Source organism: Leopardus geoffroyi, chromosome C2 (genome assembly GCF_018350155.1).
Source record: "Leopardus geoffroyi isolate Oge1 chromosome C2, O.geoffroyi_Oge1_pat1.0, whole genome shotgun sequence".
Taxonomy (NCBI): domain Eukaryota; kingdom Metazoa; phylum Chordata; class Mammalia; order Carnivora; family Felidae; genus Leopardus; species Leopardus geoffroyi.
This window is the reverse complement of record NC_059333.1, coordinates 135,600,396-135,612,916: the sequence shown is the minus strand read 5'-3', so window position 1 is coordinate 135,612,916 and position 12,521 is coordinate 135,600,396. Positions and strand designations below refer to the sequence as shown.

Sequence of the window (12,521 nt, the reverse complement as noted above, 5' to 3'; positions counted from 1 at the left end):
AAAAAAAGCTATCACGGTGCCTCTTACGAAAGATAGCCGTGTTTTACACAAATAATACAACTCTGGCTTATTTTTCACTGGAAGTTCTTTAAAGAGCCCCAAGAGTTAGATATTGCAGGAACTTGTGCATGTTACAAAATTAACACTGGATGTCAGGAGAATCAAGAGTCACCAAAAAAACTTTAAATTAGAAGTAGCTTAAAGAAGATAATGATATAAAAATACTTTTGTCCCCAAACTGGCTTTTCTGGTTGTTGCCTGCCTCCCAAACAGTGCTGCCTTCTGTAAACTATTTCACCATAGACCAGCTGAAGTCTGAAATGTAAGTTCTCATGTTTCTACACATAGGAGTGGAGGAAGGATTGGTGGTACAAGTCTAATTATTCCTAAAATGCAGCTGGAAATTAATTGAGCTGCTACTAGGTAATAAGGGCATTAGGGTTAAAAAGAACAACAAATTAAGGTACTGAAATTACCATAACCGAAATTTGCTGGGAAGAAAACACGTTTGTTTCTTGGAGATGAATTAAAACAAAAAACAAAAAACAAAAAACACCCAAAACTTCAAAATCATGGTCATTCCTCTCTTTATTTTTATCACGTTAAACCATTGATTCCGTCTTCAGGGTTTTTGTTAAAAGCAGAGTGAAGACAAGTGACAAAATAGGTCATTTTCTTTTTTGTGGTATCCTTGAGAAATTTAGTAGGCATGAAATGTGTGTCTTTTAAAATTTTACAGTTAGTTTGGAATTCAAAATTCAGCTCTACTGTAGATGAAGCTACCGATGAGATTGTAGAATGTTTCTTTCTGTAAATAGAGGGGCCCTGTGAATAGTGTATTTTTTTCCCCTCAATGTGGTCAGTTCACCTCTGAAGAACGTTAGCGTAGTTAATGCACCTCCAGCTAAAACCCAAATAATAGTAGAAAGTACAAGTAGTATTTCCCAAACTTTATGCACACTCAAATCCCTTGGGGATCTTGGTAAACTGCAAGTGCTCATCGGCTGTGTCTGGGGTAGGGCCCAAGATTATGCATTTCTAATAGACTTCCAGGTGATGCTAATATTGCTGGTCCCTGGGCCACACTTTGAGCAGCAACGATGTGTAGTCACTTAACCTCAAAGTAGTGTTTACTTACGAATTGCAGTCATAAAGTCATCTTCACGTATTGGGATTTATTGAGATGAGTGAAAGTTTGTCAGCCTAAGAATAGATGGCATTGATGGAGGTTCCATGAGTACCAGAGCAAAGTCTGTTGGTTTGATAGCTTTATACTGGTCTCAGGGGGCTGTTGCTTTCTACTTAAATAAGCGTTCGATGCGCTACTTAATGAATTTTAAGAAGTTGAGGCTTTAGGCCAAAGCGTGAAACAAAAATGTATTGGTACTCAGTTGATTTAAAAAAATGCCATTTACACAATTGAAATGATTTTTGTGTTCCATCTTGTGCCGATATGTATTACAAATGTTTTCCCCCCTCTTCATGCAGAGTATGATTTCTTCCATTGTGAACAGCACTTACTATGCAAATGTCTCAGCAGCAAAATGTCAAGAATTTGGAAGGTGGTACAAACATTTCAAGAAGACAAAAGATATGATGGGTAAGCAAAAAACTGTTGCAGTGGTGACTACATACCATTATGTGTCATTTGGGGGTTTATCAAAGTCACATCTAAAGCCAGGTCTTGTGATTGCCCAATTAGAGATCAATTTAGAATGTTTCTTTGAGGGTGGGGAGTGGGTATGAGTATAATGAGATAATTAAATTCAATAAATGTTTGTGTTTAAATCAGCCAAACTGACTTGGTTGTCAGACATGCAGGAAATCGAGGCGGGAGGAGGGAAGCTGTCATTTCTTAACATCTCAGTGAAGACCTAACCAGGCCTTGAATAACTAATATTAGCTGTGATTTCGCTCAGAGATAAATCATGCTTTTATGTGTTTTGTTTTTGTTTGAGAGGAAGAGAAAGCGCCTATTTTTACACCCAATTTTTAAGGAAATTAAATTGTATTTATAGTTTCCACAGTTGAGATCAAGTGAATTTTATAGCTCTGATCCCCAGCCCTTCTAGATGGGCACTTCGGTGAGCTTTACCGCCCTGATAGCAGACACATCATTGTACCATTTCTCAACTTTTAATTCCAGTGTAGCAGCCCATCTTAGCGTGCAACTCCAGGTCAATATGTGTTGCGCAGGAAATGCATTAAAAATTATCGGCAGTGTGAGACGACACATACAAGTTGTGTGCTGTACCTGAGCATTTAGACGCTGATGTTTTCTCCCTTTTGAGTTTGCTAATGTTGCCAAAGCAAACACTGTGATTAAGGTTCATGTTTTAATTTCTATTAATGTTTTCTTTCACATACTTGTACCTTCCAAATAATGCATTTTAAAATAATATAGGAACAGGATGTTTAATATGCATAGCATTACGTCCTGTTTTAAACCTGTGTCTCTTTCCTTCCATTGTGTTCGTTTAATAACAACAACAATAATGACTTTTCCTAAAGATTTTAAGAAACAAGAGAACCTGAATTTTGAGTGTGTTTTAGCTTTTAATATTTGAAGCAAAGCCATCCATCTACCAAAACAGATTCTTTGCCTTTTATAGCTTAGAGCTGTAATGAAGACAATGCATCATTTTTGGAATAATTGCTTGAATTACTATTCCCTGTGAATGGCCCACTTGGGCTGATATCACTGGTAGAAATGGAAGGTTTCTTTCCCAATTCTTAGTTATATTTTGCATATATCAGTGATTATAGCAATATGATAAGTTCCTCTAAATATAAAGCCTGAATATTTAATAAAAAGAGAAATGACGATGGAAATCAAGCCAGAGTCTATACATGGGAGGTATGGTGTGGTATTTGGAAAAGACTCACCTATTTACATATAACAGCCGTGCTCAGCCTTTCCAGTCAAGAGCATCAAACCGGTCTCTTCCTTGCTACAGCAAAGCATTGGACACACTGACAGCTGACTCTCGGCCAGTCCGCATTAGGGACCTAGCCAAGGGAGAAGCATTCATCCTGATAGGTGGTAATAAATTGCAAAATCGTGACAGTATCACCGTTGCACCAGGACGATTCTCTGACCCTTCTTGAAAGATTGCTGATAGCCATAGCTTCTTCAAGAAACATTTGGCTCTTAGCAAAACTGGATATACTGGCTTGCAGTACAGTAAACCAGTTGCTTCATTCTCCGGTGGATATACTTGCCACCGGTGATAGTTAGGATTAAATGAAACAAACCATATAGGATACTCAACACAGTGTTCAGTATGCACTCAGTTATTATTACTTACTATGCTCACTTTATTATATTGATTCCTTCTTTACAATCCATGGCTAGGTAAAAATTGAATGCAGATAACATTTATGTCCTCTTTTTCCTTTCAAAACTTTTGCTTCGAGTAATAACAGTCAATATCTATCATGAGAAAATACCTGGATATTTCTTTTTTCTTTAGTGCATATATTTTCTTAGCCCAACTCTTTCTAGTTGCTCTTAAGCACATGGTGTTCTTCTAGAAGCTGTTTAAAAAAAAAAAAAAAAAGATTCCTTATAAGCCTTCTTGGGGGTAATAAGTGAGTGAAAAATAGTTTGACCCCAAAACTAGTCACCTGGAATTTGAAAATAATTGATTTTATGCCTTAAGTCTAAACCACATTATAAAATTAGATCTGAAGTATTGTATTGTCCCCCTTTCAAAGTTTGTGGAATTGTGTGGAAGAGGAAAGTAAATCCATAGCCATTGGGTTCCATCTTAAAATTTTCTTTAGTTCAATTGGATTTTCAGCGTGCCCTGTGCCTACTGTCTCTATTTAAGAAATGATCAGAAATGCTTATCAATACCCATTACTGTTGGCTTAACATGGCTTTACTTTTGTCTACTTTAGTCGAAATGGATAGTCTTTCTGAACTATCCCAGCAAGGTGCCAATCACGTCAACTTTGGCCAGCAGCCTGTCCCAGGGAACACAGCTGAGCAGCCTCCGTCCCCCGCGCAGCTCTCCCATGGCAACCAGCCCTCTGTCCGGACCCCTCTACCGAACCTGCACCCTGGGCTTGTGTCAACGCCCATCAGTCCTCAATTGGTCAACCAGCAGCTGGTGATGGCTCAGCTGCTGAACCAGCAGTATGCAGTGAATAGACTTTTAGCCCAGCAGTCCTTAAACCAACAATACTTGAACCACCCTCCCCCTGTCAGTAGATCTATGAATAAGCCTTTGGAGCAACAGGTTTCAACCAACACAGAGGTGTCTTCCGAAATCTACCAGTGGGTACGTGATGAACTGAAACGAGCAGGAATCTCCCAGGCAGTATTTGCACGTGTGGCTTTTAACAGAACTCAGGTCAGTTTTGTTCTTTTTGGAATGGTTCTCTCTCTTTTTCTCTCTTCTTTCTTTGGTCCCAATTTTTTGCTGATGCTTATTCTTTTGCTCTATGCTCTTATTTTTTTACTCTACGCTTACTCTTTTCAATCCTTCTTGTTGTGTGATCATATTGTCTGTTCTTGATGGTGCCTAAGTCTTATCACTCCTTTCCCTATCATAAACCTCCTCTACCAAGAGCTACGTACAGATCGATCTTGACTCAGGGGCTTTGAAAGAATAAATTCAATATTGAATATATTTCAAACTGGCATTACCTATGTTTTTACCTAATGAGGTCATAGACTGTTAGTAGTAGCAGGTTGAGAAAAGTTTCATGACTTGGTCAAGGCCATTGGTAAGACTCCAGGCTTCTAGCCTACTATCTTCCCCCTGTTATCCCCATATCAAGCATGAGTATATAAACATGCCCTGTTTAAGTTCCTCTACAACTTTCTGGAAAAAAAACAAAACAAAACATATTGTGAGACTCCATAGCAATTTCTGCCATTTAATTTGAACAGCCATTTGGGGGAAAAATATATGGGGTGTGTGTTTGTGTGTGTGTGTGTGTGTGGCTTATTAACATAAAATGTTTCTTAGCTTTGTCCTCTTCCCTCTTTACATTATCGTTAGTATTCCTTCAAACTTCATTCTTTAGATCAGAGATCAGCAAACCTTTCTGTAATTGTCCAGAAAGCAAATATTTCAGGCTTTGAGGGCCATCAGGGCCCTGTCAGGGTGTGGGTAGCATGGTCACAGCCAGGGACAATAGGTGAATGGATGCGGGTGTGGTGGTGTTTCAGTAAAACTGCCTATAAAACAGGCCCCCTGGGAGGTTTGGCCTGAAGGCCTTAGTTTGCTGTCTTTTCACGGAGACCTGCATATACCCCTGTGTTCACACCTTTGTCCTCCTGGGCAAATACCTGTGAGGATATTATCAGCACAGAGGATGTTTGGAGGGACCTGGAGAAAGAGTGATGTATGATATGAGAAGGCCTAAGATGAAAAGTCCTAAACCAATTCTATTAAATTGTAAATGAGAGGGTTTTTTAAAAATTTCTTTTTTTGGAAATTAGTATGGTATATATGGTGTTTATTTTTGGCCCAGGCACACTAAAAAAAGACAAAAGAACATGTAACTTTGATTAGAAATGAGGACATTACGTCCTTTCAACTTCGTTGTTTTACCAGGGTTCTTTTCTTTTGTCAGGTTTTTTTTTGGACTGACTCATACTTTCCTTTCATATTTAAGTTATTTTGTTTATTACGTGATTATAAGAATAAGATTCTGGTATAAAAATAATCTAGTATTAATTACTTGCTGGCAGAGTTTCCATACCTAGGAGAATCCCAGCAGTGACTTATTTTTGGCTTGCCTTAACTGGATTGAAAGTTAGGAGGCCTGACAAAGCCTTTAACTCAGTGTTTGTTTTCATTTTCTTTATCTGTTTTTTTTTTTGTTTTTTGGGTTTTTTTGGGGGGTGTGTGTGTGTGTGTGTGTATCATTTGTCTTTTTTATTTTTTTTATTATTATTATTTTTTAATGTTTATTTATTCTTGAGACAGAGAGAGACAGAGCATGAATGGGGGAGGGGCAGAGAGAGAGGGAGACACAGAATCGGAAACAGGCTCCAGGCTCCGAGCCATCAGCCCAGAGCCTAACGCGGGGCTCGAACTCACAAACCGTGAGATCGTGACCTGTGCCGAAGTCGGACGCTCAACCGACTGAGCCACCCAGGCGCCCCACATTTGTCTTTTTTAAAGGGTACTTGCAGAGGGTAATTTCTCAGGTTAGTATGATTTTAACTAATTTTATATTTTTACAACTTAAAAATGTTAATTAGTGGCTGGTAAATTTCATGACATTTATATCAGTTGGGAAGTTATTATTTAAAAAATTAAATGAGTGAATGAATCAAAAGTCAAACTTCTAGTTATCCTGTGTCTGGCAGCATTCTTTATTTTTGTAAATAGCAGTAACTGCTAGTATTTCTCAGTACTGGGCAAAAAATAAGTCTCTTCATAAATGATCAGTAAAATGTTTGTCAATTTAATTGAAAGCCCACAAAGACAACATTGACGTAAACGCAAATGAAATACAGATTTGCTAAGAAGTGTTTTAAAAGCTGAGCAAATTGTTATTTCTTAAAGCACTAAGGAATCTGCTTTAAGAAACAAGGAAATGAAATGAGAATGTATTTTATATGGTGAAGAATGACAAGGTCTTAAAGCACTAAGGAAAGTATTTTACATGGTGAAAAGTGACAAGAGAGTTTAGCTGAGGGATGTGTGAAGTGACTATCCATCTGTACGGTTTTTCTTCTCTTGGGTTATGATGTCACGCCGTTACTCTGAAGGGTTGACCATTTGTCCTGCCTTTGGTTCCCACATTGACTAATTCCATGGATATCTCTAGGATTTGTTGCTGGAAAGAAGGCAGAATTCTCTCTTTATACCATAGTAATCTCTTTAAAAAGATAGTTATCTCTGTGGTTAAAACACCAAAAACAGTGACTTAATTTTTCTGAGGCTGGTAGGGGAATGAAAACAGTGACAGCCTCAGTACCAAGCTCTCTTTAGTAATAATAGCTAATTTAGAAAAAGTTACTACCATAAAAAATTATTTGGAGCCCCGGGTGATAGAGAGACTTGGTTTTAAACCTGTATATTGGTAATTGGTACGCCTGAGTCGAAGTGGATATTGGCCATATTTGAAGCTGTTTTACTTCAATAAGAGTAATTTTCTATGTATATTTAAGTGTTCACTTTTTGGGAACGAGCTTTTGAACATGCAAGCATGCGTGTGTTTTTGGTGGTCACACTTAAAAACCACACACGCGCGCACGCACACACACACAGCTGCATTTATTTTAATGATTATACATTCATATGAATGCATGTAGTGTGTTTATTTCGAAGTGTATGCATTTCAATAAAAGCAGGTGCAGAGTGAGAGTGTATGGTGTGAGTGTGGCGTACGAAAATACACATGCTAATGCATATGTATAGGCAAGGAGCTCTGCAGAGTTAAATCGCACATCACACATTTGCGTGCACTTACTACAATGTGCAATTCCAACTCCGAGTTTTAAAAAATTAACGTAAAATATGTACATGCAAAGGCAAAGTTATACGATATGATCGAAAAAGAAATTGGTACCCTATAAAGAGTATTTTAAAACATTAATATAATAGATAATGCTGTTTTGAGTTGAGAGTATTTTAGTCATTGACAGTTCTGTGCAACTTTAAAATCCTGGATTTCCTGTTTTAACTCTTCACTGGAGAATTTTCTCGTCATCCTAATTGGGTCTCCTAAAACCCCTCTCTTAAGACTTTCACACGTGACTATTAAAAAAAAAAGTTTACCTTTTCTGAAAATTTATGGTGAAATTTATATAATTACTTGTTCTAAGGACTTTTTCCCCTTCTAAATTGATGGGCATATGTGCTTTAATTGCTACCAAAGGTACCAGCTTTTAGCATATGTCATTCATTCAGTTATACCTACTTGATGTCTTTTTAGTGGAAACCTATGGCTAAAAATAATTGTCGAAGCTTCTAGATTTATACTTTTCAGTTCACTTCCCTATATTATTGCTATTTAGGGATTGTGATAGAAGCAAATATATTTATTCGTTAGTGCCTTTAAAAAATTTAAAAAAATAAAATAAAACCCAGAATCTAACTCTGATCCCATTCTGTGGCTTTTTTTTTTTTTTCCTTTTTTCTCCCCACACCCCTTTGGCACACTTTATTTTCCAGTAAAATAAAGAATGAAGATGGATTATTCAAAACTGATAACAGTAATGGACCATCATGTAATGTTTTATTGAATTTGAGTTCTGTAAATTATGTGGTGGAGAGAAATTTGCCTGCTTAAGTATAACAGAAATTGCTACTGTGTTCCTATAATTCTTCACAGTGTAATTTAAGGAAAGTCCACTATCCATATCACTATTGAATAAAAGGTAAAAAGGTGCTATTACCCCAACGTGACAGCTCTCGTTTAGCCTCCCAAGCGACAGAGATAAATGCGTCTGCTTATAACTTACTTGGCAGGCGTCCAAGGTAGTAGGTGGAGTTGAAAATAGTCTTTCACCTGGACATGTGATTAAAAATTCACAAAACAACAGAGGTAGGTAGTCTTGAAGAATATTCTACTTATTTTCTTTTTAGGGAGGGAGGTTTCATAAAATCCTGTTTTCCTTCTGAGGGCTTTGAAGTTCCATGAAGCTGATAAAATCTATTTGAATCAGTGATTATGTTCAAAGAGGAGACAAACGGGAGGCCAGACAGGCCTTTTGTTCAGATTGGCGGTCTCTTTCGCTTATCTGCTGTTTTAAAGAATTCATAATTAGCTTTTGGAAGTACTGATAATATTTATTGAAGGTTTTTTCTTTCTTTTACAATTACTAATGAATTTTACTTGTAATAACTAGTAAACTCTTTTTGGAATGTAAAAAGGGTTTAGGAATTCATCACTAAGTTCACTAAGTGAAAAAAATTGGAATTCTCCCTTAACGCCTGTGCAATGACAATGCAGAATAATTTTCTGTTTTTATGTACAGAGCACATAGTGCATTATTTGATGACGTAAAGTCCCAATGAAAAGCAGCTTCTCATTTAATATAATAAAATTAATATTCATTAGTTGTTGGTAACTTACTACATAACATACAAATTCTCAAGTTCTTTTCGGAGGCAAGAATGACTGATGATTTTGTTTGACTTTGTTCAGTAAGTTCATTGAGCACCTATGATCCACAGTACATGTTTTAGTCCTGGTGTTTTAGTATAGTCTCTAAGATAGCAGGTAATGTACATGAAGAGCTTGACATATTATTTTTTTAGCATGAAGAAAAATTTTGGTAATAGATCCCTCGTACTCTGCCCCATGGGGGATTACTACAAATGACCTTGATCTAAGTCTGGACTATGTTTTTGACTACGGGATATGGGAAACAGGGGCCATGTACATCTTGAGTCTGTAAATGCAACCACTCACATAACAACTTGAACGGGACCAGAACATGCATTCTCATATTCAGATTCTAAAGTCATTTTGCATACAGAATTATTCTCAAGTGACATGATTTTTTTTTTTTTTTTTTTTTTTTTTTTGGTAATTAACACATTCTAATCAAAATATTTTCCAACAATATTTTCAAGCATTTCCACCAGGGGGCACTCCCCTCATTGAAAGCCTGGGCCAAAAAAAAAAAAAAAAAAAAAAAAAAAAATCCAAAGGTTTCTACAACACCTGACAGTGTCTACACTCACTGCTTTAGAGCTCTTTGAGTGTTCCAGGATTCAAAATATTGCTTTAGACCTTAGCATAGTGCAAGCAGAAAAACTGTACTTGCTGCAGTGGAATAATTAAGTGGAAATAAATGCTCTGCCCCTAAAATACTTTATATGCTCAACTGGGAAGTCATGCCAATATCAAAATATGGGAAGAGGAAATTTTAAATTCTCTCCCAAGTGATGTGTTGTCTTCTACTTTAAGCACACAGGATTGACTTAGTTTCATGTTAACATGACTTGATAGAGAATATTGATGTATTTTTTCATGTGTTTGCTTTTCTCACTATAGTTGTCTGCTATCTCAGAAAACATTTTTAATAGAGATGATACAATATTTTGTTACTTGAGATTTATAAATGTCTAATTTCAAGGTTCCGAAATACAGTGACATCCTAAATATCTGTAGGATCCTTTTGACCTAATCTGGTTTTTTTTTAATTATTGAACAGTTAGTGTAGATGAACATCTTACGTAGCGCCATGTAACTTTTCATTGAAGGCTTACTTTGATTAAATTAGTAATTGCCACTAAAATTTGCCCATGAGTAGCATATCTTGTTCTTGAGTTTCTATCACTCATTTACAATTTTTTCCTTTTGTGGTCTGAATACACGTAATTAATCCACTTAGTAAATGTTTATTAAACACTCATGTGATAGGCATTGTGCTGGGATGACAAATAGGAATATTAGGTTATTATGCTCAAGGAAGTGAGAGCACTGTATTTGTCTATTATGTACCTTTCTATCTCTTGATTTCTGTGTGGTTCACATATATTGCTTTGCCAGGCACATTGTTTTAATACGTAACAATTGGTGGGGAAAAGTAGAGACCCAGGACTATTTTTTACACCTATTTTCAAGCATTTTTTGAGACCTGTATTTTTTGGTTTCAGTGTGACACATCCAAAACAGTCAATCTAATTAGTTGGCCTTTTGCAAATTAAATAGCTGGATGATTGACTGCCTGTTTGACTAAATTTTAGTTAAATTGACTGGATGTTTTATTCCTGTATAAACACAGTTGCAGCATTACTTGTCAGTATTATGAATGAAGGGACATGCACCCTTCATTCTTCAGTCACATTTCTTACGGTAAAACAAAGTTTGGTTCCCCTTTCCAGACCAAGTGAGAGACTAAAATTTAGCAGTAAGCCCCCGAGCCTATTGGAGGCTCTTTTTAATCGCAGCCTGTTCAAATCATTTTTAAAGTGGACCATGGTTTTATACTTTCTGCATCCAAGTGTTCTATTTGGACTATGTGGTACCTTATCCCCAAAGAATTAGGAACAAAATTAGGTTTGCATTTGTAGGAAGCCATGAAAACACCCAAATGTTATCATCTTTGGGCTCACTCGTTTTGATAGGAAACTTTGCCTCCCCTTTCCCGAATGTACTCTTTCACCATTTCTGCAGGGCTGCTGGAAAGTGAAATTCACAGATTATATGGAGATCTTGGCAACATTTTATTTCAAACTGTACTGTGATAAACTGATACTCTGGCTAAACGTTGAAGGCAAACGTGTCCTGGTATTCCAGGCATTATTTCATGCACAAGATAGAACAAGTTAAAGGCTGCTCAGTCCTTATCAAATGGACAGAAAATTTTTGTAATCATTCTATTTCATATAATTCTTTAAACAAAAATGAGGAAACTCGTTCATTGTTGAAAAGCTTCTCCTAAAAGTTAAAAAAAAAAAAAATTGGTTGACAATTCATGCTCTAGTATTTAGGGAGAGGGACACCTTAAAGGAGTTTACAATGGTTTGTAAATTTCTTCTATTACTAATAAAGACTTCTATTCCTTAAGAAATTCAGTAACTACAGAATTTGATAGTGTTCTTTTCCTGGGCATGTTATGATGGATTTTTGCAATGTAAATATGGGGTTACGTGTTTCAGATTTAATCAATGTTTTCTGAAGGTCAGAATTTCAATCTGTTACCCAGAGCATGACAGTATTTAGAATTTTTCGAGAGAGTCTGTATACTTTCCTTGAATGGTAAATACAAAGAATCACTTGTCATTGACTCTTAATTGAAAATTAAGGGATAACTTAAAGTACTGCCTGTGAAAACGTAGCATAAATCTTAGATGATGCTTTAGTAATACTCTTTTTCTAACAATTCATCTTCTGATACTCTCTTTGAAAGTCCTACTTCTCTAGTAGTAGCTTTGTATCTTTATGTATTGGGCTGTCAGCCTTCCACTGCCTTTGTCTAGGCAGCTTGAGAACTATACAGTTCATTGCTGTTGTATTATGAGCATTTCATTTATTCTTAACTTCGCTCGATCGTCTCTCTGTGAAAGATTTCATGGCAAGTTAAGCTACTCAAAGGAAGGAGACCAATTAGGCAGCTTCAGTTTGTGTTACACGTAAAGCAGATGCTTAATAAAATTAAGAATACAATTGAGGCTCTCTCCTCTTTACCACTTCAAATGTAACTAATACATTTCTATGTAGAATTGATGCTTCTGACTGTTCATTTTCTAAACAGAGTGGAGAAGGAGAGGGAAGGATCACCACTGGCTGGGCAGAGCTCAGGAGCAAGCTCACCCTGTGCCTTTCATTCCCTGCAGGGCTTGCTTTCAGAAATCCTCCGAAAGGAAGAGGACCCCAAGACTGCATCCCAGTCTTTGCTGGTAAACCTTCGGGCTATGCAGAATTTCTTGCAGTTACCAGAAGCTGAAAGAGATCGAATTTACCAGGATGAAAGGGAAAGGAGCTTGAATGCTGCCTCGGCTATGGGTCCAGCCCCCCTGATAAGCACACCGCCCAGCCGCCCTCCCCAGGTGAAGTCTCCTGTGCTCTTTGCCCTTCTTTTTCTTCTTCTTCCT

General features: G+C 36.9%; 1 protein-coding gene across 11 annotated transcripts in view; it reads left to right on the top strand.

Moving 5' to 3' along the window:
- The window catches only part of SATB1 (SATB homeobox 1), a 101,497-nt gene that overhangs the window by 47,838 nt on the left and 41,138 nt on the right, over positions 1 to 12,521 (top strand). For all 11 annotated transcript variants that reach the window (XM_045503751.1, XM_045503743.1, XM_045503746.1 and 8 more), the window contains 3 exons: positions 1,489 to 1,600; positions 3,904 to 4,358; positions 12,264 to 12,476. In XM_045503751.1, coding sequence (XP_045359707.1) covers positions 1,489 to 1,600; positions 3,904 to 4,358; positions 12,264 to 12,476 — 780 coding nt within the window. The remainder of the gene's footprint in view (positions 1 to 1,488; positions 1,601 to 3,903; positions 4,359 to 12,263; positions 12,477 to 12,521) is intronic.